This window comes from Coloeus monedula, assembly GCF_965178545.1.
Source record: "Coloeus monedula genome assembly, chromosome: 21".
Lineage (NCBI taxonomy): Eukaryota > Metazoa > Chordata > Aves > Passeriformes > Corvidae > Coloeus > Coloeus monedula.
This window is the reverse complement of record NC_138801.1, coordinates 5103423-5130318: the sequence shown is the minus strand read 5'-3', so window position 1 is coordinate 5130318 and position 26896 is coordinate 5103423. Positions and strand designations below refer to the sequence as shown.

The 26896-nt window shown below is 57.2% G+C and overlaps 1 protein-coding gene across 1 annotated transcript; it reads left to right on the top strand.

The window, feature by feature from the left end:
* Positions 1 to 4705: 4705 nt before the first annotated feature.
* Positions 4706 to 21360, top strand: NCS1 (neuronal calcium sensor 1; the record flags this gene model as incomplete). Its single annotated transcript, XM_082295235.1, has 7 exons — positions 4706 to 4769; positions 18077 to 18101; positions 19635 to 19773; positions 20249 to 20327; positions 20438 to 20526; positions 20841 to 20918; positions 21262 to 21360. The coding sequence occupies 7 exons, from the start codon at positions 4706 to 4708 to the stop codon at positions 21358 to 21360; spliced, it is 573 nt and encodes a 190-aa protein (XP_082151361.1).
* Positions 21361 to 26896: the final 5536 nt, after the last annotated feature.

The window sequence follows — 26896 nt, the reverse complement described above, 5'->3', positions numbered from 1 at the left end:
CTTGGCACAGTTGTGATTTCCAGACCTTCCGCTGCATTTGGCCATCATTTCAATATCTACACTTCCATTTCCTGGGGAAAGAGCCTGCAGGGCACCATTTCTGCTGCCGCTTACCCAAAAACCTGGTGTGTTTTGTGTCTGTTTCGTTTCTCTGAAGCCATTTGATGTATTGGCATTAAAATGTGGTGCGATAGAAATTAATTTATAGCAGTGATAGCCAGTAGAGCTGCTGGAGTCAGAGTCTTGGAGTGGTTTGGGTTATAAATCTTGATTTTTAAGGGCTTTCTTATTTAGTCATATACAGCTCACCTATCAAAGCAGTTGGTAAATGCCAGCACTGGGTGCTTGCTGTGACCTGCAGTGATACCAGGGGCGAAGCAAGAGCAGCTCACTCGCATCTTGTCAAGCTTAAAAGAGCTTCAGGAACACCCTGCTTGGTGAGCTGGAAGCTGTGGAGTCCCGTTCAAAGCTGCTCACAGTGCTGCGATCGTACGTAAAATGGTTGTAATCTGAGAGATGCGGGCGATGCCTGGGAAGCCGAGGGTGTCCCCAGGACGAGCTGATGCATTCCTGTGCTCGTGGTTGTTGCACCAGGATGTTGAACTCACTCTAATGGCATTTTTTTTCAAATCATCTGGAAAAGCAGCTATTCTGGTGGCTCTCTGTGCCAGCGGTGACCATGGCTTGGCTGGGGGAGCAGCCAGCGCTTATGCCAATTACTCCTTTGGCTCTTTTTCTGACTGAGTCAGATCACTCAAGCATTAACCTTAAAATAGCAACTATTTTTGTAGTTGATATAATTAATCTCCTCTGTGTGTATGTTCCTTCCCCATTCCAGGCTCTGATGCTTCACCACTCCCCTGCTGACCCACTCCTGCTTTGGCACAAGAAAACTCTGAGCAAAACTTGGCTTTTCCGCAAAAAAGCACAAACTACAAGCTGTGTGTGCTCTGCTCCGTGAGTTCACTGCCAGACTGATGTCTCCAGGCACAGATTCCTCGCTCATGTGGTCTGTTGGTTTTGGAGCATCTTCTCGATCTGCTTTTGGGTGGGTGGATGTGGAAGGGGGATGTTCACGAGCTGACAGGACTGCGGGTGCCACTGGCCACAAAGACAACTGTGATGGATGGGTGGGTGGATGTGTGGGTTTCATGATGCAGTAGGAAAAAGCGGTTTGGAGAAGCCTGGAGCCTGAACGGACCCCGTGTGGTGCCTCGTCCAGCCCTGGGAAGGGGAGGAGCGAGGAAGGGGATGGGATGGGCTAACCAGAGTCCATCCCCTGCCTCTCTTCTCCTTTTCCTGGGGCAGCTCCTGCGTCAAAGCACATCCGAGAGTGCAAGTATGCCATACTGGATACTACCCCATCCCAAATTTCCCCACAAACAGCTCCAGCCATGCCCAGGGTGCGATTCAGTGGGTGCTGTGCTTGGGATGTGTAACACCACTGATTTTTTAGGTCTGAGCACATCAGTGAGGAGGACGAAGGGGGAAAGAAAAGACCGTTTGTGATGAAGCACAGAATGAGCACACGAGATCGGGGCGGACTGCACCTCACTGCTTGCATGCAGGGCTATTCCCACGAGGCAGCTGCAATCCTGGCAATTAAATCAGGAAGGATGCATTGGGGAAAACCCCCGTGATGGCGTCTGAGGATGCTGATTAAACGTGCACAGCCTGGTGAGCCCACGTGGAACAAAAGGCTGCGTGGCTGAGCCTGACAGACTTGCTGTGTCCTGGGGAAAAAGAACTCCAGGGTTTTATTAACCCGAGGAAGGAAAGGCTTTCTGCAGACACACACTCGGCTGTGCAGCCCACACAGCTCCCAGCTTTTACAGTCAGAACGTGGAGCACTGGATCCATCCCAACCTCCAGCACTGGTGTGGCAGGAGAGGTAACAGCTTCCCTTTGAGCAGGAACCCGCTCTGACTGCGGCAGCAACGGCAAATACCGCCCAGGGAATGATCATTTCCATGGCTGCACTGTGGGGATCAGACAGTGGAAGCCCTGCGAGCGGCACACATTGCTCAATCAAAAAGCCACCCTGGGTCAGGGCTGGGCTGGCTCTGAGCTTGTGCTCCAGTTGCTGATGGTGGGAGATGTGAGCAATGCCTGAGGTCTGTCTTGGAAGAGAGAGCCAGGGGGATTTATAAAGCAAAACTACTCTCAAGGACTGGCCTGCATTGAATTTTCCTCTGAGCAAACAACCCAGCTCCTTCCCCGGGCGCACTGACCACATTCAGCTGGGCACGATTGTTTTGTGCCCCAGTCGCTGTTCAGATTTCAATCCTGTCAGCCCCAGGAGTCTTTCCAGGCTTGGGCTGTGTTTCTCTGCCTGTAGAAATGTCACTTCATCCTAGAAAATGTCACTAGTGTTGTTACTTAAACAGTAATAGGGGTAAAGCTAATAATTGGGAAGTGAAAGTGACTGGCTTGCATAGTTTCCGATTACTTTTCTCCTTTCATCTGTGTGATCTGCGTTCTCTCCTCAGCGTTCCATGTGGTGGAGGCAGGGCAAAGTTTTAAATAGAATTAAATCCATTCAACATCAGTTTTGCAGCAGCAGAGCCTGTGCTAGAATGCCTGTGCTGTGCAGGGAAGGTTTGGGACCTTGCTGGACCCCCAGCTGGGCATGGACAGGTCATGCTCTGCACACAAAAGGACACCCCTGCTGCAATGTGGTTACAGCCCAGGGACCACAGATGAAGGGAAATACTGCAAACATTGGTGTTTTGCTGATGGGCAGCAAAGAAGGGGCTGCACAGGACATTTTGCAGCACATTTGGGGACTAGAGTGGAATCTGCTGAGGCCTATGTTGAAGTCGCAGGCAGGCCTTTGTCCCTAAAAGCCCTGCAAATGTTGGAAGGGACTGGGAGGGATGCTGGAGGGGAGAGACAGCCTCACAGAGCTCTCACTGCCACGTGCTGCCAATCCCCTGTCGCTCAGTGCCATCCCTCCGGCTCATCCCCCGGGCTGTGCCACTGCTGGGACATGGTGATGGTGTTTTATCCTCTTCTGCCTTAGTGAGCTCATTTGTGTGAGGCTGGGTAATGGAGGACGAGGCATTTTAGAAACATCCACTTGGGGAATGTATCCCTGGAGAAGTGAGTGTCAGGCAACGTTTGGCTGGTTAAAAACAATAAAGGTGCAAAGAGCAGTGCTGTGTCAGCTGTGCTCCTCTGTGCCCTCGGCAAACACCCCGTGTGCGTTGTGCTGGGCTCTCCACAGCCTCGCAGACAGGTTTTGCTGCATCCAGGCACGGATTTTCCCCCTCTTTGGCTGCTACCCCAGGAGTCCAGGCATGCCCGGGCAGCTCCAGCAGGGCCCTCATTGCAACACAGGAGGGAAGAAAACTGTATTTATCGTGTGCATCGGTACAGCTAATGACTGCACACAGACACTGAGCTGCTGTGGAGGCACAAAGCCCTCCAAGGGTTTGAGGTGGGGAAAAGCCAGGTGCTGCTGCTTTTAACACTTGTATGGTTTCCTGGCTGCACCACAAACCTGCTGTAGGCTGAATCTGTGAGGCTTTTGAAGTGATTGAACTTCATCTCTCTATGTACACATTGCAGAGAGTGAGTGAAGGCTCCATGGAACCCTGGTGTGAGAGAATGGTAGAATCACAGAAGGGTTTGGGTTGGAAGGGACCTTAAAGATCATTTAGTCCAACCCTCTTTCCAGGCGGGGAGACCCTCCACTAAACCAGACTGCTCAGAGCCCCATCCATCCTGGCCTTGGGTACTTTCAGGGAGGGGACAGCCACAGCTTCTCTGGGCACCCTGTGCCAGGGCCTCACCACCCTCACAGGGAAGAATTTCTTCCTGATACCTAATTTAAACCCTGCCCTCTGTCAGTGTGAAGCCATTCCCCCTTGTCCTGTCCCTTCATGACCTTGTCCAAAGTCCCTCTCCAGCTCTCCTGGAGCCCCTTTAGGCGCTGGAAGGGGCTCTAAGGTATTCACAGAGCCTTCTCTTCCCCAGCTCGCTCAGCCTGAACAGCCTGAGCTGAAAGGGACCCGCAAGGATCCGACTTTTCCATGTCGGGAACAGACCCCTCTTCAGCTGAGGAACCCAGGGGTTGGAAAATGCTTCTACAGCTGGAGGTGTTGATGTGCCACCAAGGTCACCCCCGAACTCGGAGCTCAGCCTTGCCCTAGGCTCTGTGTTCCCACGGCTAGCGCCCCTCTCTCCTCATCCCCCCGCTGCCCATCAGCCCCCCGCAAGCAGGACCCCGATTCCCGACATTTCCCTCCGAGGCTTCCCGCTGATCCCTGCGGAGCGCCTCGGGGGGGGAGGAGGGGGGTCCCGGCGGCGGGGGCCGCTCTGGAATCCCCTTCTCTCCCGAGTCCTCCCGCCATTGGGAGCGGCGGGGCCGTGCCGGAGCCCCCTCCCCATCCCCATCCCGCTCCCGCAGCGCGGGGCGGGGCGCGCCGCCCCTCCGCCCCTCCGCGCCCCCGCGGCCGCTCCGCGCCCGGCGGCGGAGGGCGGGGAGGGCGCGTGGAGCCGGGGACACGCACACGGACACGCAGCGCGGCCCCGCAGCGCGGCTCTGCGGCCAAACCCCTCCAACAAAGACCCCTCCGCCCCCCTCGCCGCCGCCCCCCCCGGGATGTAGCCGGGCCGGGAGCCCCAGCGAGGCAGCGGCCCCGCCGCTCCGTGCCCCGCAGCGAGGCCGGGAGGCGGCGGGCTCAGAGGCGCTGCCGCCACCATGGGCAAATCCAACAGCAAGTTGAAGCCTGAAGTTGTGGAAGAGCTGACCAGGAAAACGTACTGTGAGTGCCCGGGGGGTTGCCGGGGGGATGCCGAGGGTGTGATGGGATCCGCGCTGCCGCCCGGCCCCGCCGCTCCCCCGGGTCGGTGCCGCGGCTCCTGCGGGGCCGCTCCCGGGGAGGGCGCAGGCTCGGACGGGTTTTGTTGGAAGAATTCAGGGATTGGCCTGGGAGGAGGAAAAAACCCATAAGGCAGCAGAGACACGGAGAGGGGCAACGAGCCAGGGGAACGCGCTGTTTTTTTCACAAAAACCATCCTCCGTGGCCTATTTCTGAGCCTCCGGGAACGGCGGGGCCAGGGCCGCATCCTGCCCGCCCGCGGCGCCCACCGGAGCATCGCGCCCTCCCTCGCCGCCCCTCCGCCCCTGCCCCGAGCATCCTTTCCCCGGGCTGCCCGGTCCCTGGCACCCAGGGCCCGCCGCGGGGATTGTCCTCCCCGCGCTGCCTCCCCGGAGCCCGGCAGCGGGGTGCCGAGCATCTGGGTGGCTTCTAAAGTTGGGTGCGTTAGTTGGAGGGGTTCCCTTTGTTATTGTGCTCTGAAGTGGAGAGAAGAGCCCGACACCGGCGAGTTCGATATTTTTCTAAGTATCTCCGTATCGGTTTAATAACCTGATTTTCTGAGCGAGTGGCTTTCCCGTCTGGACCTCCACCGTAATCTAATTAACGTGGCTGGTGCCTCAACCATCCAGTTTTAGCAAAATCATTTTTTTTTCCTGAAGGATGCACAAAGGAAACAAAGGCTTTCGTGGCTCAAGTTTGCCTCCCCGCTTTCAGGTCGCAGATATTCCCCAAACGTACAGCAGACCTGCGAGCTCTCCCCTCTGTCATTGCTGCAGTCCCACAGCAGCGCTTACCCAAAAAGGCAATAGATTAGGATGCAGCAAGTTCTCCCATATGGAGAAGAGGCAATACTGGTGCATTGCACAACCCTACACGCGGGGTTGCTCTCTGCCGTGGCACAGCCGGCAGCAGGCAGGAGGAGGGCAGGTGGTGGGGGCATGTCCGCATAGCCAAACCGGGTGTGATGCTAGGAGAGGTTGGGGTACCCCGGCTGGGCTTCCTCAAAGTGCTCAGGGGGAGGAAATGGTGAGAAGGTGGCAGTGCCAGGTGGGCACAGCCCCGGCTGGAGCTGAGCTGGGTTTTGGTGTCCTCACTGCAGCTGTCGCCCACGGTGAGTGCAGCCGCGCCAGGCCAGGTACCATTAATGCTGTGCTGCAATCGCCCGCTCCGTTTGCAGCCACTGTGATGACCTGATCTCATTCCTCTCTGATGGAGAGGAATGTGGGAACAGCCAGCCCCAGCACAGCCTCATCTGCTGGTGATCTCCTGTGTGCTGGGCTTTCTGCACCCCTGGGGTGGCTCCTCTGCGCCAGGAAGGTGCCAGCACCCAAGGGGCCGACACAGGGCACACAGGCAGTGGTGGCTCATGTCTTACCTGCAGCTGAAGCCAGCCAAATACAGCGCTGGTGAAACCAACGTCTCTGGGCACAGGGATGTCTCTTTGCTGGATAAGGCCAGCAGGTCATTGCTTTTGTGAAATACTTCATTCCGAACTTTCTGCTCCTCTCTTTTGGGTGCCCTCCCCTTTCCACTGCACCCTTTCCAAGAAAGGCTGTGGTCCTTTGATCTATCTCTCAATGAATTTCCAGCCTGTCTGGAGCTTTGCCTGCCTGCTCTGGAATTCTCATTGCTGCTTTTTAAAGACCCCTGTACCTGTGCAGGTGAGGCAGCAGCACCTAGCAGCACGTGGCCCTTTGCGTGGCTGGAGTCTGGTGCAGCATCCCAACGTGCCCCAGCAGCATGTGGCTGGCAGTGTGGTGCCTGTCAGGGAGAGCTGTCGCTAATTCCAGGGTTTGTTTGTTCAGCTCTGCTCATTCCACCTCTCGTCTCTGGGATTAATTACTTTTGCTGAGCGCTTCTGCCCCTTTTCTGCAGCTGTCAAGGCGAGTGCGCATTCCCTTGTCTGGTGAAGCACTTCACAGAGCCCTCCCAGGCACGGCTGAGAGCCTCTGATTTATCTTCAGACCCTGGGAGATTGGAAAGATACTCATTTCCCTCTGTGTTTTGGGGAAGCCAGGCAGAGGAGAGGCAGGTAGGAGGGCAGGGCTGCACTGAGTACAGGGGGAGGAACTGATCCAGACCCCAGTGCTGTGGCTGCTGGAACAGCTGGAGCAGGGGACAGTCATACACACACATCCACAGCCTGCTCAAGAGCTTCTGGGGGCCTGCTTGGGAAAGGTTTTATTCCACAGCATGTTGATACTTTGGCACCTTTCTGACAGACACAAGAATATCCCTGGCCTGTGCTGCCCATCCCATGTCCTGGCTGCCACGTCACTGAGCGAGTGCTGTCCCTGCCTCGTGTGTGGTGCTGTTTGTGCTGTTGCTACAGCACATCTGGGCAGATGTCTCCAGCAGCCCAAACTGATGGGAACCTGCATTTGTCCCATGGAGGTTCCCATGGCAGCGTGAGCTGTGGCTGTGGTACGTGAAGGGCTTCTCCCACGCTGGGATTTCCTTCCATTGCATCATTTTCTGTTTGTGTGAATTTCCATGCAAAACAAAGCAAATACCAAAAAGGCCCCTCTCAGTTCTGCAGGATCAGAGGGAAATGGCACCCCCTCTCCCTGCCCCACATGGCTTTTCTGCAAATTTATCTCATCTGTGGGACACAGATGACCTGTTTCCCCTTAGTGCTCTTCAGTGCCTGGTGGCTTCTTGTCTCCCTTGTCCCCTCTGGGCTCTCCATCTCCTATTTGTGGTGTTTCTCTGGCCGTGCCTCAGTTGCAGCAATCCTGGGACAAGCAGGAGATGGGAGGAGAGGAGCATGGGATGGCTCAGGTGCCAGGGCACTTGTGGACAGGGAACTTGAGCCGAGGATGCTGCAGGGCTGCCGTCAGTGGCCTCTGTGAGCTGCGAGAAATATTTTCCTGTGTGCATTCAGAGCAGGTTGTCCCAGGCCCTGCTGGGAACTGGACATGGAAAGGCAGGAGCCTGGAAACCTCGTCTCTTGGCTCCCCTCCCCACTCTGCTCCTGACTAACAGTGCTGGGGGCCAGATTTTAATGGCACTTGGACACCTAAAGGCGCAGAAGGGCTTCTTCGAAGTGCCGGCTGCCCAAGTCCTGTTGGTTTGGACCCATCTCCGTGTGCCTTTCTGTGTCTCTGGGCACCTGAGTGCCCAGGAATACCTGGCAATGCCAGGCTCCCCCATCTGCCAGGTGCTGGAATAGTGCTTGTGAGGACAGCCAGGCTGCAGGGCTGTTTAACCCTCCTTGGAGACCAGGCTGGTGCCTCACAGGAGTGTGCAGGAGAAGTCAATGCTGAGTGATAATAATACTGAATAATAAATTATGTAATTCTTTGTACTCTCATAAATCCTTTCATCGAAAAGCCCTCAAAGTGCTTTATAATAATTAATTTATTAATCTTCCTGCTGCCTCGTTGGGGTAGCTCGGAGATGCAGTTTGGTGTTGTGTTCCAGGAGGTGGTAACTCCTGACACTTGAAGGAACCACCATCCTCCCTGGATCACATCCTCTTCCATGGGGATTTAAACCTGAGCTTAACTTGGGCCAGCTGCTCACGGTTTAGGGCCACGGTGGGATTTCGGATTCTGTTTAAGAACCTTGTGGGGCCATGGTCAGAGGGTTCTGCTCAGCTGGAGATTTGTGAAGGTCCTGAGGTGTGGCTGTGGCCTAAATGAAGTGTGTAACATGCACGTGTGCAGTTGTGGGTGCACGATACGTGTCCTGGTTGGAAATTACTTGGTGTGGACTCCTGGGAGAGAAACTGGAGGAGAAATACAGTGCTGAGTGTCCCTACTCGCAGCAGCACTCCCAGGCTAGTAACCCTTAAAATCACGAAGCAATTTTAAAAACTTGAGCTTGTTTCAGAAGAGCACATTTTGCTCTTTTTTTTCAGTCATTTTTTGGGGGATTGGCTTTCAGGGTTCCCTTTGCACAGCTGTTGCCCATGTCCAGGACTAGCACTGTTATTTTTGAGGCTGCAGTAGCTGAGCAATCGGGCACACTCAGAGCCGTGTCGGTGCAGCAGCATCGCTCTGGGGCCACGTTGGGGTCAGGATGGTTGGGGATGGTGGTCCCAGTGCTCCTGAGGCCACAGTGGGGCTCAGGTGAAGGCGTAGGAGCCACGGCAAAGGTGCCAAAACAACACCCAGGCTGCAGAGTGGGTGCAGGGAGAGGAAGATGCTCTTTTCCCAAGAACCGCATCCCACCCACTGTGATCTATTTTGTGGATTTTCAACTCGCTCCGGCATCATCATTTTCTACTCTTTCACAATAAGCTGCAAAATTGGCTCCGTTGCTCGACAGTAATGCAGGGAATTAATGGGCATTAGTTTAAGAGCAAACTATAAACATATTGATTTGTAGTTACGGGGGTACGTGGTGGCGGGTGAAATTCTGTGGGAAAGGAAAGGAAATTCTACGACTGCAGCAGTTTTCAGCCAGGAAAATGGGAAAATGGGTTGGTTCCTTGCTGGCTGAGCCAGACTAGGGCTTTGCTCCACTGTGCCACCCCGGTGCTGAGGAAATGTGCTGGCTGGGGCAGTGGGCAGGAGCAGAGGAGGGACCTTGGTAGCTCCCCTGCTGCTGCTGGTTTATTTTTAGCCTCCAAAGTGTTTGGCCCCAGGCACTGAGTTTCTCTGCCAGGTTGGTTTGTGTTGAAATGCCTCCTGTTGCTCATCCAGCAGAAAGCGGGGTGAGCTGGCCGGGTGGCTACGAACCCATTATCCCTCAGTGGCAAACGCTGGGTGAAATTGTCAGCCTGGGTGACCTTTAACAGGGCTTGGAGTGACAGGACAAACGGGAATGGCTTCAAACCAACAGAGAGTAGGGTTAGGTTGGATATCAGGAAGAAATTCTTCCCTGTGAGGGTGGTGAGGCCCTGGCACAGGTTGCCCAGAGAAGCTGTGGCTGCCCCTGGATCCCTGGAAGTGTCCAAGGCCAGGTTGGTTTGGGTCCCTGAGGCAGGACAATGGGCAGGAGATGCCAGAGGGATGCCCAGGGGCTGGCATTTGTTTGGGGCCTGGTTTTGCTGTGAAGGGGGTTGCTGTGGTGCAGGTTCACTGCAAGCTCAATGTGGACCTGCTGTGCTGCCTCTGGAGGGCTGTGGTGGTCTGAAGTGATCTCCAGTTCCTTCTCCAAGGTGACCCCAACCTGCTCCCAGTGAATCTGACCCACGGCATCCCACATGCACATGGACCTGGGGCTCCATAGGTAGATGCAAGCAAAACAAGTTTTGGGGTTTCAGAAGCAAGTTTCGAGGAGTCCCTGCAGTCCCTGGGAGGTTCTTGCAGTGCCAGGGTGGGAAGGGGGAGACATGACTGAGGCCCTGAGCGCTCCCTCTGCGGCAGAGCAGAGCAGCCATCCCCGCCAGCCACGCTCACGCCGCTGCCGCTCCGGCATCACAAGAATCACATTTCATTTATCCCCTGACATGTTAATGGATCTGCTTAACCACTCTCCTGACCTTTGCTGCTGCCGCTATAATTAAGGTTGTGAAACAAGAAGCTCTGAAGGCATCAAAGGAAGCGTCTGCTTCAGGGAGGAGCCAGCGGGCACGCTCACTCTGTTATCGGGGTGACATTTGTGGGGTCGCTTTGTTCCTCCTTCCCCTCTTTGTTCTCCTGGGTCTTCTAGGGAGCTGGATGCCAAAGCAAGCCAAGCTTCGTGCCCTGGGCAAGGGTGGCCATGGGGTGCTCAGCCCTGGGGCATGGTCTGTGTCGCTTCCATCACCATCACTCCCTGTGGGCACAGGGCTCCCTCCCCACACCTCCTGCTGGAAGGAGGGCTGCCTGTGCTTCATCCACCTGTTTCTCCAGCATCTTGTGATCGATGGTTGGACCTGGCAGAGCCGCTCTGCGTCTCTGTGTCACCCCTCAGTGCATGGTGATCCCTGCAGGAGAGACCGCGGGGGCAGCAGAGGTGGCCCTGCTGCCAGCAAGGCTTTTCCTTGAGCATCCTCCTGACCTTCCCATGGCTCCAGGGAGTGATGGCTGAGCCAGAGAGACTTCCTTTCCTACTGCCCATGCTGCTCTAGAGGGGAGTCTTCTCCTCCCAGGGCAGGATTTGCTCCTCAGGTTGGGGATGGCATGTTGGAGTGCCAGATCGCACTGAAATCCCTGTGGCCAAGGGATGGATTTGAGCAGGTGGCAGGACACAGCTGTGCCATGGATGTCTGGGCAGGGGGGCTGCTCTGTCCCTGCTCCTGATGGCACTGGGAATCCTCTGCCCCTCCAGAACATTGCTGCGTTGGCTCATGGGGAAGCTGGGATTCAATCCTGGGATAGACCTGCTGCAGCCACCAGCTCCTGCTGTGGGGGTGCTTCAGCCTGATTCATTAATTTCCAAATTAAGGCACTGTCCCTCACCCTTCCTCTCTTGCCTTTGCTTCAAAGAGCAACTGCTGCTTTTTCCATAAACCCAATTTCCAAAGCCTAATGTCGGGCCCTTAAATATTTAATAAAGTCTAAAAAGGATTTCAGCTGCATATTGGCTTTCCTGTTGGTACCAGCCCCGGGGGAGATGAGAACAGAACTGCTCACGGACCTGTTTATCCACTCTGGGAGCAAGGCAGACCGCTAATGGCAGCCGCCAGTGAGGAGAGTGCCAAACACCCCGGCACTGCTCCGTGTATTGCTCTGTCTCAGAGTAACAAATGACACCAATAACACTGTCAGACTCAAGCTCCGAACATCTCGGAGGCTCCCAGACCTGCCGTGGTGCTGGTGATGTCTGAGTCTGATGGGGAGAGAAGCCAAACTGGGAAAGCTGGGATGGGGGTGTCCCGCTGTGACAGGGAGACGTGTGTTGGTGCCTGCACAGTGGGGCTGCTCCCAAATCCCTTGGGGATGTTGCAGCGATGGGTTCCCACACAGGGACACCCCGGTGTGTGGGCGATGTGGCTGGGAGCAGAGGTAGGCACGGGGCTGAGCTTGGGGCACAGTGGTTGGGGCAAACTGCAGGTGATCATCTCGAGGAGCAAAAGAAAATGACATCAGTCCGATTCCAGAAACAGTTGTTTTCAAGGGGGTGACTCCGGTGCCACAGTTGTGTTTTACTGCCTCTTGCCCAGAGCTGTCCCTGTGCTGCCTGGGAGCAGGAGCAAAGCCCAACCAGGGGTGGTCTGGTGGCCCAGGAGCTGGCAGAGAGCACGGAACCAGGACATCATTAAGGAGTTCAACCTGAATTTTAATGAGACCAGGTCATCAGGGCCAAACTACCCAAATTTCCAGAGTGCTGACATGTGGAATATCCTAAAAGTTACCATCATCAAACAGGGACCTGAGTGAGCTCTGAATGCCCCACAATGGGCTGATGGACAGTCCCAGTGGAGGACTGAGCCTGTGGCAGCCTGGAAGAGTTCACCCCTTCCCTCCACCACAGGGCAGCTCCCGTGGGCACTGGGCTCTGTTGGGGGGTTGGTGCTGGAGCTGGGGCAGTGCACTGGGATGGAACCTGGTGCCAATGCTCCAACTGTCCCTGGGATGCTTCCCCCCGACCCTTCCGAATTGCACGAAGCCACCCAACAGCCCAGGCTGCCAGAGGTGACCCCTGCCAGCCCTGGCACACAGGGCATCTTCCTCCCTCTGCAGGGAGGTGCCCATTCTGCACCAGACAAGTGCTGCCCAGTGCCTGTTTGAGGGCTGGATTAAGTCCCCCGGTTCCACTCACCTCCAACAGCTGCTGCCGTGCTCTTGGCTGAGTGTTTTGTAGAGACAAGGCCTGGAACTGGGAATGACCACTCAGGCTGTGATGCGTTTACCCCAGGTAACTCACTCCGCAGGGCCAGGGGCTGGCACTGGGTCCCCCTGTGCCAACCGATGGGACCTTGCTGTGTCCGTGTTTGCAGGTGTGAATTCTGCACCGAGTACGTGTTGTACCGCGCCCAGTGGTCACTCTGAGGGACCAGGGACGAATTCTGCAGGGCTTGTTCAGACTGTGATGCTGACGCTGTGATCCCAGGGGCTGGAGGGAAGTCGGAGCGAGCACATACTCTGCCGAGCCGGGCGGGAGGGAGCGGGGAGCTCGTAATTGGTTAATATTAACATTGTGACGATGTTGAGAGTGGAGTTTGTATCAGATTTACGTTCAGAAAATTCTTAAATGTGTGTTTCGGCGAGACGGGGGGCGGAGTGTGTTTGGCACAAATTGCAGCGTGTGCGGGGCTCGCCCCGCAGCACCCGGGGTGTTTTACGCGTGAGGGGCCCTTCAGCGCACGCATGAGCACCCCCGGCTCCTCCGCATCGGCGCCCAATTAGTTCACGCATGGGCGCCCAATTAAAACACACGTGAGCGCACAATTAATTTGCATATGAACACCCAGCTGGATTTATGCATGGCTGCCCAGTGAATTCCCGCTGGATCGCACGCTGCTGCTCCGTGCATGAACGCCCCGGTGGTTGATGCATGAGTGCCCAATTAATTGGCGCACGTGCCTGCAATTAGCTCATGCCTGAGTGTCCAATTAATTCATGCATGAGCACCTGATCCATTCACACCTGAGTGCCCAATTAGTACGTGCACAAGTGTGTTATCTCCTAATTACACTAATTTACACATGAGTGCCCAATTAGCTCACGCAGGAGTGCCCAGCGAATGGACGCGTGACTGCTCAATTAATCCGTGCATGGGCGCCCCGTGAATTCATGAATGCCCCAAAAAATGGATGCATGAGCCCCCAGCTGGTTCGTGCATGAGCGGCCCTTTCACTCTCGCCGCAGCACCCGGGCGGTTCATGCATGAGCACCCAATTAGTTCTCCTAGAAGCACCCACATAATTTATGCACGAGTGCCCAGTTAGTCCACGCATGATTTCCCAGTGTATTTTTGCATGAGTGCCCCTCTGGCTCAGGCATGGGTGCCCAGTTAGTGCATGCATAAATGCCCCATTCCTTCACGCCTGAGCAGCCACTTTGCTCACGCAGGAGCACCCAGTGTGGGTGCCCAATTTCCCCTGGCCTGGGCACTGCGCTGAGCATCCACAGCAGGTTTAGGCAGCCCCAAACCCGATGGGAGCCCCATCTTGGGGTGATGTGCTGGCTCACCCAGGCTGGGATGCCCGGGGACCCTGTGAAGGAGCCACAGCAGCTGCCTGGGGGAAATAAATGCCGCAGGACTGCCCCTGCCATGACTCAGAGTGTGGTGCTGGACCACTTGCCCGTGGCTTGGCGGCAGAGCCCGTGACCTGGCATAGCTGGAGTGCCCTGTGGCGGTGAGGGAAGCCACTCTGTGCCTGGAAATAATTAACTGGTTTCCCTGATAAGGCTGCGGTGCCCATAGCCCCACGGGATCAAGGTGCTGTTGTAGCAGCTGGAGCAAGGGGGGACGTGTGGGGGTTCCTCAGTGGCTGCTGCGTGGGGACAATGCTTGCTGAGCGTTTGGGAACTCAAACCTGCAAAAGGACAGAGCTGTGCCGTTGGTTTTGGCACACGGGCTGAGCTGAGTGTGCACGGTCCTGCTCAGGGTCCAGCCCTGCGGCGGTGGCCGAGCCCCTACTCTTGCGCAGACAGGGGAAGAGATGTCAGCACGAAACAAGCCCCGGTGGGGCTGAAGCATCACGTCACCTCATGTATCCCACCGTGACCAGGGGTCCCTGAACCACTCGAATCCAGCTACCTCCTGCCCTCCTTCCTGCTGCCCCGGCCCCGGCGCGGTCCAGCGAGCAGCGAGCTCCCTGCGGCAGGGCGACGGATGGGGATTTACAGTCCCAAGTCCCTCCTCTCCTCTCTGCCTGGAAAACACAAATTAACAGGCTTGAGCACTGATTAACCAGAGCTGATTCTTGCTGCAGTGGCAGCTGGGTGGTGGGAGGAGAGGGGGCACGCGAAGGGCGGGTGGTGACGGAGCTGTCAGTCCTCGCCTGTGCCACTGGGATTGATGGAGAGGTGGGGGGAGAGGGCTGGGGAGGGGGGGGTTAAGTACCGGCAGCTGGGAGGAGGGGGCTGGGGGCTGCTTGGAGGCTCTGTCCCTCTGTGCTGTGTGAGACGTGTGGCCAAAACCTTCCTCCCAGCTGAGGTGGGAGCGGGAAGGGACCGACCAGCGAAGGGCAGAGAGGGCCCTTGGCTGCGGTTTGGGCGTGTGGGGCAGCTCCTGAGCTGCTCTGGGTGCCTGTGCCTGTCCCTGTCCCTCTGCCTGCCCTGCCTGCGCTGGGAGCCCCGCGCTCGGCGATTCCCCGTTCTTTGCCCAGTGCTGCTGTCGCTGCCGCGGTGCGGGGCTGCGCGCACGGGCCGGCGCCGGCGGGGCGTCGCTGGGGCTCCCGGCTCGGCAATGCCTCTTCCAGCGTTGCGGTTCATAACAAATGATAATACTCTGCCTTTATTTAGCGCCTTTCATCCCCAAGGATCCCGGGGCACGCTGCTACTAACAAGCTGCTACGTGCACTATTTTTAGCCCTCCCTAGCGCGGCTGCGGGAGCGGCAGTCCCTGGAGCACGGCACGGCAGCTGAGCCCGGCTCCTCGCTGGAGCGCGGCCAGGGAGCCGATCCTGCTCCGCTGGGATGCTCTATGGGGCTGCTGTGGGTCATCCCCTTGTTGTGGGGCGTCGGGGGCGCACCTGGCCGAGGTTTATATCGCTGCAAATTGATGTGTGTCGGCTCAGCATCGCGGCGTCATCGGTGCCGCGGAAGGGAAATGCAGCAGCTGCCGCTGCACGGGTACTGTCGGTGAGCCCGGCGGGGCTCTGCCTGCCGGGGAGATGCAGAGCAGAGGGACAGCCCTGCCCCGGCGTGTGTCCCCTGTCGCCAGCCTCAGGACAGGTGGCTCAGCCACGCGCTCGCTCGGTAGCCTGTCCCCAAGGCTTCTGCGGCTGCAAGTCGAGCATTAGCATTCCTAATTGGTGCCACTCGGAGTGTCAACAGCCAGCAGGGTCGGAGTGGCCGGGAAGTGGCAGCCATGAAGTCATCATCTGTCCCGGATCTGTAACAGCAGGTACGGGGAGGCAGGTACTGCTCAGTCCCCACGCTGGGTCGGGGCTGGGGTGGTTCCCTGCCCTGGGAACACTCTGCCCCTGGGCGGGGGGGAGGTGTGATGGCAGTGGAGGGGTGAACCCAGAGGTGGGTGGTTTTCCAAGGGCTGGGAGATGAGGCCGCGCTCCCACCTCAGGAGAACCGCACAGATCCCCCAGCACCCAAAGCTGGAGGACAGGCACCGGTGCCAGTGTGCTGGAGGACGGCTCCGTGTGGCTTTCCAGGATGCACGTTAACAAATCCCTCATTGGGAGCCCTGTGCTGATTTCCAGCGTGGCACCTGAATGGTTCCCTCCGTCGGAAAAGCCTCTCCTGGGAGCATCACACATCCCTCCTGCGGCACGAGGGGAGCTGGCTCCGTCCCTCCCTCCTGCCTCAGCCCGAGCGTGTCATTACCAGCATTTCTCCTGTACTAAAAAAAGCACAAATTTCTTAATTGTTTCCTGCTGGAGTTGAAAGGCAGCTCCCGGGCCCAAAATAGCACGTTGGGGGAAACGCAGTCGAACAAGAGAGAAGCAGAAGGCGATTTGCCTGGAGGGGCTGAGCTGAGCTCTGACTGCAGCCCGGGCTGCTGCTGAGGTCTTTTTTGCCTGCCCCAAGGGCTCACCCTCATCCTCCTCCTTCCACCTACCCTCCTTGGTGCTCGTGGGTGATTGGGCCTGCAGAGCTGGTGCCTGGGGCATCCCCTGGGCACCCTCAGGGTGGAGGTCATGGCTGGTGTCTCAATGAGGTTGTGTGCAGGGAAGCCTGTTCCTGTTAGAGATGTTGCTCAGCATCTCTCTTTTGGAAGGATGCTTCTGTGCAACCCTTTATTTTGGGGGATGGGGAAATCCCTTGAGACTGCTATGACTGATGTTTAGCCCACCCCAGCTCAACAAACAACCCTCCAAATCCCACCTGTGACTGCCAAAGCCCTCAGTGCTCTTCATCCCAGCTGCTGAGCATCCCCATGGCTGTGTCCGCTCTCCTGGAGTGCTGCTGTCCAGACACCCTGCAGTGCTACAGTGGGTGCTGCTTTTGCTGAATCCCAGGGGAAGTGGGGGAATTGAAGGCTCTGTCCCTCCAGTGACCCCTGAGCTGGGATGGAGGGATCCCCCAATGCTTGGGGCAATCTTGGGCACAGCAATTCCTGCTAACAGGGATGCTGGAGCCAGAATCCAGCTGGTGATGAGGTGTGGGCCGTTGTGTGCCCTCCTGGCCGCCCCACCCGCCAGCCCTCGCCTCTGTGCTCTGCGCCTTCTGCCAGGCACGTTACAAATCTTCCTGATAGAAAATTGCTTTCTTTTTTTTTTTTTTTTTTTTTTGCCATCCAAGGTAATTGGTATCTGTTGGTGTGTCTTGGGTCTCTATTTTTATCAGCCGTTTGCACATTGACATCTCCACTCGCCTCATTATCCCCGCGCCTTTCAGACCTGTGGCTTTTTAATCATTATTTAGATGCACGACGCAAAGGAAATGACAAATGAGGCCGTTCCCCCTGTGCCCACCTGCTGGCACCTGGCTCCCCACTGTGGGGAGGCACAGGCACAGCTTCTGCAGTGGGACATGCAGGGACAAGTGCCAGCCCCCTGCCCAGCATCCCACATCCCTCTGAGCCTTTCCTCTGCTGAGGACATTTTTCATTTCAGCAGCTGTCCCTTGGCTGGGGACACTCGGGGTTGCCAGTGCTCACTGTTTTCTAGCTTGTTGCATTTTTGGGGTTTTTCCAGAGCCTGGTGGGGCTCCCCAGGGTGCTGTGATGGGTTTGATGATGTTTCTCCAGAGGCAGCTGGTGCCTGGGGGGATGCCAGCCCTGGGGCTGTGCCTGTGCCCCCGTTCAGTGTGTAATGTCAGGGCCAGGCAAGTTCCTTCCCTGAGCTGCCTCCAGGCAGATGTTTTGGCAGATGTTTTCATGGGTGTTTTTAGCTCTGGGAAGATGAGACAGCAGGCCCAGATTTTCCCCAGGCATGATCAACTTGTCCCCTTCATGGTCCAGAGCATCTTGCAGCCATGGTTCTGCACTCCCTGAGCACAACACAAAACATCTTGGGAGGCTTCTTGGTTTCAGGGGTCCCCAACACCTGCAGCCCTGGTCCCATGCACCAGCTGGGCTGGCCCAGGCAGTGCCTCAAAAGCAGTTGCTGCCACATGGGGAACTTGTGGGGGGCACCTGACAGCCCATGGAGTGAGTGAATCCCAGAGCATCCCCCAGGGAAATAATTTTTGGGAGCCCCATGGCATCCCCCAGGGAATTCACTGATGGGCAGTGCAGGGGAACAGCTGTCACTGCAAAAGCACTAAATTTCTCTCTTTTTTTCTCTTTTCTCCTGTTTTCTCTTGCAGTCACGGAGAAGGAGGTGCAGCAGTGGTGAGTGCCTGGCATGGTGGTGAGCTGGCTGGGGCATGGGGCTGTGGGCAGGGGACAGGAGCTGGTGGCACTCGGCCACCCCACTGGCCAGACAGAGCAGGGACATGCAGGAGGGGTGGGCAGGTGCACCCATATTGGGGTGCACCTGCCTCGTAGAGGGGAGACCAGAAAATAGAGGGGTTTTCCTTCACACCCTGTGCAAGGGCTGGGTTCTAGTGGCTCTTCCCTCCCCATACGAGCAGCCAAAGAGCGTGGGGACGTGGGGACATGGGGACTGTCCAGCTGGTGACCCGGTGCAGGAGGCTGGTGCTGTCCCAGCATGTCCCCTTTTGCAGTAGGGCCTGCAGAGGCTGTCAGGGGTGGGATCCATGCTCTCACTCCATCCCCTCCGCCCCACCGAACACAGCGCCCTAGAAAAGCCGCTGCTTCCCTTTCATCTCCCTATCCCACCAGTCAAGGTTTGCTTTCTTTATCTCTTTCTCTCATCCTTCCCCCCCCCCCACCCGATGAGTCATAGCTGCAGCAGCGTGAAAAAGATGTCACCGGCACTTCGGTTTCCCACCTCGCCACCCCCTTCCCCTCCTCCTCCAGCCCTCGTCCCGCTGCAGCGGGCGCCTGACAGATCTGGGCGACGTGTTGCATAATATTCACGCACCCCACGTGATGCCCGTGTGGTCCCACATGCTCCCTTCACGCTCCCTGCGTGGTGCCCACACCCACAGAGCCAGTGAGCCCCTTCCCTGCACCCTCCGGTGCAGCTGCACTTTCCAGCACCCAGGTCCAGCCTGGAGCTGGGACCGAGGGTTTTTTGGGATGTTTAAGCATTGGTGGGTTTTGGAAATGACCTGGGCTGTGCCACCTGGTGACACAGGAACCCCGCTGTGCCCCCCAGCTCCTCTGAGCAGCTTTCATTTGGGGTCGTGCAAAAATTATCATGGAATATCCTGGGTTGGAAGGGACCCAGAAGCATCATCATAAGTCCAGCTCCTGGCCCTGCACATCCCAAGAATCCCATGTGCCTGCAAGTGTTGTCCAAACAGCTCTTGACCCCTGGCAGGCTTGGTGCCATCACCACTTCCCTGGGGAGCCTTTTCCAGTGCCCAGCTACCCTCACAGAACTCGGTGGTCACTGTGCCATTGTTTTTCACCAGGGCATGGCTGCAGCGTGGCACTGCTGTCAGTCCTGGCTGGGCAGTGTGTCCCTGTCGCCTCCCATCTCCCAGACAATGTCCACCACGAGCCTGGTTGTGGCCCTGTTGCCCCTTGTGGGCTGGCAGCAGGGTGGAGCGGTGCAGTGGGCACCACTCAGTGTCACTGGTGCCACTCGCTGCTTGTCCCCACTGCCACCCTCACTGTGGTGCCCACAAAGACGCCATCCACAGGGCTGGGATGCTGCAGGTGGGGGATGGGAGCGACACAGGGAGCACCTCAGCACCTTCCCAGCCCACTGCAGCACTGGGGAGAGCCTCGTCCCAGCTCCCCAGGGCTCAGCAGGAGACCCTCCTGGGCCCATGCCCTGCCCTCCATTCGCAGGTACAAGGGCTTTATCAAGGACTGTCCCAGTGGGCAGCTCGATGCCGCCGGCTTCCAGAAGATCTATAAGCAGTTCTTCCCCTTCGGTGACCCAACCAAATTTGCCACTTTTGTTTTCAATGTCTTCGATGAGAACAAAGTAAGTCTGGGATCCAGGGGCACAGTCCAGGGGGGTCAGGGCTGGGCCTGTGGCGATGGTGGGATGGGTTTGGAATGCGTTTGCGTGGCACTGGAGGAGCAAAATATTCCAGCGCTTCCTGGGGCGTGAAATTGAAGCGGCGCAGCTGGAGCGAGCCCCCGCGCTTGTTTTAGTTGAGGAGAGTCACGTGGGGAAGGGCGATGAAGTGGCAAAGCAGGAAAGGAGAAGCGCGGTGTTTTGGTGCCGCTGGCAAAAGCCCATCCGTGCGGTGCCCTTCCAGAGCCGCTCCGGCTGGGATGTTCGCTGGTGGGCTGGGCACTGGCAGCTGGATGCCAGTGCTGGACATAAATGTGCATCACTCCTCCCTCCCTGCTGCCTTCCTGGATGTGCCCCCTTAGAGGGGACACGTGGGAAGGGAGGACTTTGCTGGACAGGAGTGGCAGCAGCACCCTGACCCCTCCTTTCCTCCCCCCAGGATGGGAGGATCGAGTTTTCGGAGTTCATCCAGGCACTGTCGGTCACCTCCCGGGGGACGCTGGATGAGAAGCTGAGGTGTAAGTGCTGCCCATGGGATACTGGTGGGCTCAGCCCCACGAGGGTGCTGGGGTGAGTGTCCAGGGCAGGGGTCACAGTCCCAGCCCCTTGGTGTTGCTCTGGCTTGCAGGGGCATTTAAGCTGTATGACCTGGACAACGACGGATACATCACGCGGAACGAGATGCTGGACATTGTGGATGCGATTTACCAGATGGTGGTAAGAGGGGCAGGGGGGGGCACAGGGTGAGCAGCCCCTGGGGGGGGTCCCTGCTGGGCTGGAGCTTGGCTCTGTGGGAATGCTGAAACACCCCCAGTTCCTTCTTTGGCCTTTTTTGGTACGGGGTTGTGGCCATCCTGGCCATCATGGCCAGGGCAGGGTCTGGATCTGGTTGCTGAGGGTGACTGTAGTGCCAACACTGTCCCCTTGCACCCTGTCCTGATGTGACGTGTGGGGGGACAATCCTCGCCTGGGGACACCCTCCAGGCAGGGCACAGATGGGTGTGTGACCAGGTCCTGTCCTGATGCTGCAGGGAAACACGGTGGAGCTTCCCGAGGAGGAGAACACACCGGAGAAGAGGGTGGATCGGATTTTTGCCATGATGGACAAGGTGAGGGTGCTTGAGGGTGTTTTTCCTGTGGCCAAGGGATTTAGGAGGTGCTGTGGGTCCCTTTGCTGCATCTTGGCTCTTGCATGTGCCTCCTTCCCCCCACCAACACAAGGTCTCAGCTGCTGCCAAGGTCTCTGTGGGACACCCGCATCCCTCTGGGATCCCTGGATCCCTTTCAGGGTCTCTGAGGTGGCATTGTCCCCTCCATGGCAGGCATGGGTGGCTTGATGGGGAAACCGAGGCTGAGGCAGCGGAGTGGGGAGGATGTGTGGGATGGTGTGGATGTGCCGGGGTGTCGGGGGCTCACTGGGTGGAGCTGTGCAGTAACAGGAGTGTTTTGCAGAATGCGGACGGGAAGCTGACGCTGCAGGAATTTCAGGAGGGCTCCAAGGCCGACCCCTCCATTGTGCAGGCGCTCTCCCTCTACGATGGGCTCGTATAGTCCTGGGGCCGAGCGGCGGTGAGTGTGGTGCCAGGGGCTGCGGGTGCCCATCTCCCACCTGCCTCATGCCATTCCCACCTCCCCCAGGCACAGCCAGCTGATTCTCCTCTGCTGAAGCACCAAAACATGGATATCCCCCCCAAATCCAGCCAGGGGGAATGTTACCCTGTTCTGATAGGTTTCTCCCAGTCGCCCCCGTATCACAGAGCCCCCTCAGACCTCATCCCATGGAGATGGAAATGTTTGCCTGCGGCACAGCTCACACCCTCACCAGCAGATGTGGCTGCAGAGGAGGCAGGGAGGCAGCTGGCATGCTGGGGGCACAGGGACGCTCCAGAGACACATTATATTAAATGTTTTATTTATCTTAAATCTTATTATATTATGCCCTGGAGCTGGGTTTGGCACGGCAGTGTCAGGGACACTGGTTCACAGCATTATACAGGTGCTGGGCTGAGCACCCCGTGGTCCTTGCTATGCCCTGTGGAGCTGTGCAGAGGTGTCCCTTGGAGTGATTTTTGTCATCACAGTCCAGGCAGTGTCCAGGGGGGTGGGGTAGTTTTTAACCCCACTGGAGTTTTGAGATTTTCAGTATATCTCTATTCCGTTTCCAGCTTTGCCGTTCCAGCTGCGCTGGTGTCTCATGAGATGGCCGCAGGGATTTTTGCCCATCCTTCTCACCCTATTTCCCTTCTCCCCACCCTCTCCTGCAGATGCCTGGGGGAAGATGCTCTCCGTGCCATCCGACCACCGCCGTGCGAAGCTTGCCTGTCCCTCCCGGCTTCCTTTCTGTTCCGCGAGCAAAGGATGCCCTCGAAGCGCGAGCTCACTCCCCCTCTCTGCACTCTGAACCAGCCGCTGCCATTTGCCAACTTCTGCTTTTTCCAAAAAAAACCCCGCGCCAGACCCCGGTCTGAGCGGCAGCGAACGCCCAAGACTTCAGGGCCGGGGGAACGGGTCGAGCATCGCCGCAGGCAGAGCCCCCTCTCGGCCTCCTCGCCCCCTTTGCTCCCCTTTTCCTACATTTTCGGATGGGACTGCGGATGCGCCGGCGGGGTCCTCTCCTGGGAACCAGCTGGCCGGAGACGGAGCCCAAAGGTACCGGGGGGCTGCAGCCCCTGGGCTCTGCCCGTGTGGGGTGGCCGGGGAGCTGAGGCACCGACGGCGATTGGGAACAGAGTCTTGGCATCACCCACGATGCCGCTGGCAGCCCGGCTTGGCTCACTAGGGATATATATTATATTATTATTTTTTTTTCTTTTGGTGAGACAGTATTGTGCTTTTTGGTTTGGTTTTGGTTTTTTTTTTTTTCCTTCGGTGGAAAAAAGTGAGGCTTTTTTTTATACGCCTATCTCGACGATCGATATCCTTATTTATTTGTTGTAAATGTTGCTGCTGTGTTTCGTCTCTCGTGTGTGTGTCCACCCACCCAGGTGAGGATTTGTAAGGTTTACATGCTCGTACACTATTGCGGGGACCCGGGAGCCTGCAATAACAATGAAGCCAAAAATCTGCCTTCCCCCCTCTCCTCCCACCCCCCGTATCCCAAGCTCCGTGGGCTGGCTGCTGTTTGGAGGGGATGCTGTAGCTTCTTTTCCTCTTCCCATTCCTGTGTTCCCTGCATTTTTCTGTTCACCCTTCCCTTTGGGAGCTCAGTGAGGGCTCACTCAGCCCAGACTCTGAGCAGACCAAGCTCCATCCCTTGGTCGGGCAGGGTGAGGAAACTGCCAGGCACCAGAACGTCCCCATTTCCTTTCTTTTATTAATTTTCTCACTGCATGAAAAAGTATTAATGGAGCCCAGAGTTGGGTTTTGCTTTCAAGCAGATTCCTTTGCTATTTTCTGCTTTGCAAACGGTGGGAAGGTGTTCGGTGGTGGCTGTGAATCTTCCCGTGTGCCAGTGGGGCTGGAGGGACAGAGGGGGAGCCTTGCTCTGACTTGCTCTGTCCCCCCATCCCAGCTGGGACAAGGTGACAGGGGAGTGCCAGGCTGGGCTCTGCACAGCTCAGGGTGTCTCCTTGTCCCGTCACTCCCATAGGACATGGGAGGTTTTGCTGTGAACCCAGGGCACGGCCCCAAGCGGAGCCGCTTGCGCCCACCTTGGAGGAGGCAAAGGGCTGGGAATACACACCTGGGGACACCGGGCTGCAGCCCCCCCGTCATGAGTGGGGCCTGCATGGCCTCTCCACACTCCATCAACACCCACCACCGCTCTGGCATGTGCCCCCAGCTCAGCCCCACTGGCACCCACACTGTGGGACACAGCTGGCATCTCTGCTGGAGAATGAGCCTTGTGTGGGTGATGCCTCAGCTGCCTTGGCCCCTGCTCTGGGAAAGGAGAGATGGGCATTCCCTCAGGAGCAAAGTGCAAGAAGCCTCTGGGACCCCTAAAGCCACCCTGGGGCTCACCCTTCCATCTCTGGTCCAGCTGATGGTAGCAGCATCTTTCCACCCAGCTGTCTCCTAGGATGTCTGCAGCTCCTGTGGCTGAGCCCAGACAGAGGACTGTCCCCATGGCAGTGGGAGGTGACATCTGGATGTGGAGGACAGTCTGACAGGTGCCTCACGATGCAGGAGACAAGGCAGTGCCTCAGCATTTCCTGAATCCTCCCGGCATGGCAGGGACAGATCTTCACCATGCAGCCCTGCTCCCCAGTTTTGGGGTTTTGTGCTTGTGGTACTTCTTGATGCCCATAAAAAGCCACCTTTCCCCATCCCCAAGGACACTGACCTCACGTCCATGTGCAATATTTCTGCCTCTTCTGCGGTTTCTGTCCCCGAGGGTGCCCATGTTTCACTGTGGGGGCGCTTCTGGAGGGTGTCCTTAACTCCCTCCCGTGGAAACCTTTTCCTTGTTGCTCTGTGGCCAAAATGCAACTCTCTGGGGTAGGTTTTTGCAGTGCCTCCAACTTGTTGAATGCTCGTCTGCCAGACCGGTCCCTTCCCGGTGCCAATCGATGTTCCCAATGAATGTGACACTGCTGCAATCGCCTCCGCTGATGAATGATGGGCCCCGCCGCGTTTGACATAGTTCCCAGGCAAAGGCAAACCTCATTTGCTCTGACACTTTTCCCCTGGAAAGCTTTTAATTTTTGGAGGACCTGTCATGGGTTGAGCTCCATCAGTGCTCGCAGATGTCTCCCCAGGGAGTCAGCCCTGCCAGGGCTCTTGGCACACTGAGTGTCCCTGAGCAAAGCGGCTTGGCCCCAGTGTTCCCCCCGGCTGCAGATTTGGGACCCTGGCTTGGATGCTTCTAATCTCCCTTTTGGGGAGCACCGAGGGCCCCTGTTTCCTCCTGAACACCACCAGGATCTGCAGTGTCTGGGTATCACTGAAAATAAGGCTTGGAGCATCTTGTGCTTGGAAATGTTGGCCTTAACCTCCTCGTGCCTCAATTTCCCCATCAGTGGAATGGCCGGGGTGAGCCATCCCCCTCTGGAAAGCAGTTTGGTGTCTGTGCCCTGGCAAGCATGAGCACTGGATACGGATCAGGACTGGCTTGGCAGGACCCACCGAGCATCAAGCACGTGCAGAACACCAGGAACGGTGCTGGGGTGGAATTTACATCAGCCAGTCTTTAATTCCAGCCTCTGTTCTACACCTGCTCATGATGAAACAGCCAGCAAGCCCTGGTTGGTCTCTGTTTGTACTCGGGTTCCTGGTGCCTGTCCAAAGTAGATCCCTGGCCATGGGAAGGGGACCCAAAGCACAGCCAGGCAGAGGTGAGGGTCCAGCCCTGGTGACTGTGGCATGTCCCCCCCTCTCATTTGTCCCTGTCGGTGTTGCCTCATTAAATGCCATGTCTGTACTTTCCTTTCTTTTCATTTTTCTGTCTGTGCGCTGACTGTTGCTGCTTTGTATCCGTCTTTCCTTGAGCTCTGGGGCTGGGCTGGGCTGAGCTGTTTCCCCTGGGAGCAAGAACATGGGAGAGGGCTCTGGGGGCAGATTCCCCCCCGCCCTCTCCTCACAGCACAAACCAGGACCCGAGAGAGAGAGAAGTAAAGGGTTTTTCTTCTGGAGTAGGCTGTTAATTAATGCAGTTTATAACGAGACCAGGCTGGTCCCAGGAGCGCTCTCCGCTGGGTTGGTGGAGGGGGGTGTTTGCTTATGGGGGACCCCAGACCCTGTTTGTGCCAGGTACCAGCTGCATCCCACCCTCCTTCACAGAAGCAGATGCCTGTTGGTTCTTCCTGTGCCATCAGGACACCCCATTCCTGTTGGATGGGGAAGCTGAGGTTGTGGGAATCCCAGCCCAGGGTCACTGCTGCTCAGTGGGCAGGGATGCAGCTGTCCAGAAGGTGGAATTGTCTTGGAGTCTTGGGATCTGGGTTTGAGCCCCACTTGGAGGAGGACTGGCTTTGAAGCAGGGCCAGGCATGGCATGGGGGCAGCTGAAATCACTGGCAGAGCTGCCCCCTTCCCATGTATTTAGGGTTGGGGGGTCATTCGGGATGGGTGAGTGACCTGCAGCAAGCTCAGTCCCCCATCCAAGGAGGAGATTTGGGACATTTAGTGAGAGCGTCTGTCCATCCTTCCCGAGGGCACTGGAGGGGAGGTCTCTGACTGGGACAGAAGCAAGGGCTGAGGGCAAAGGAGGGAGCTGCTGGCCCCAGTCTCAGTGCACAGTTGGGGGTGCAGCAGTTTTGGAGTCTCAGTCACACATGCCAGCCCTGACTAGTCCAGCAGCGCTGCAGTAAAGTCGTCCTTCCCTTCTCTCTCTGCTCCCGTGGCCACCAGCCCCGGGTGGGTGTCCTGTCCTGCAGGTGGGACCCTGCCCGGGGGGTGGCCGAGCCCTGGGCTGAGAAGCAGCAGCTCCAGCAAAGAGCCTTGTTTGTGAAGATGAAGCCTGTGTGTGCGTCCGTGCCGGTGTCTCGGCTTGCATGCCCCGCTGCCTTGTCTTGAGATGAATTCAAGAGCAAACCAAGCAAATGAAACAGTTTAATAACAGAACAAAACAAAACCCAGGAACTTTGTGACAGTGGAAATAAAAGCTTAATGACAGTAACGAAGCAGCAGTGGTCTATGATGTGCTGGGGTGGGTGGTCACAGGGCTCCCAAAGCTGTCCTGGTGCCCAGCGGGGCTGGGAGCTGGGCTGGGGGCTGTGGTGGCACTAGCCCGGGTGTAAATAGGGATGCTCTGGGCTCTGTGGGCTGGCACTGTGCCCACACCTGTGATGAGCTGTCAGGTCTCAGCTCCAGGCATCCCAGGGCCCCTTCACCCCTAGAACACCACTCTTCCCACCTGTTTTTACCCAGACACGTCTTTCCCTCTGCCAGGTCCCATCCTGCCACAGTGCCTGCATCCCTTTTTCCTTTCACAGTGAAGACACTCACAGCCCTGTGCCTATTGGCACCGTCCCTCTTCCCTCCGAGCTCCGTTGGGTGGGAGCTGTTGGGTCACTTTTGTCACACAGTGCCTGCAGAGGAATCCTGATACGAGTATTCCATAATTGTGTCCCACTGCCCAGACTGGAGGTGCCCCTTGGCAGCTTCCCCCACCCCTGGCAGGGCTCACGGGGGGCTCAAAGCCAGCACTG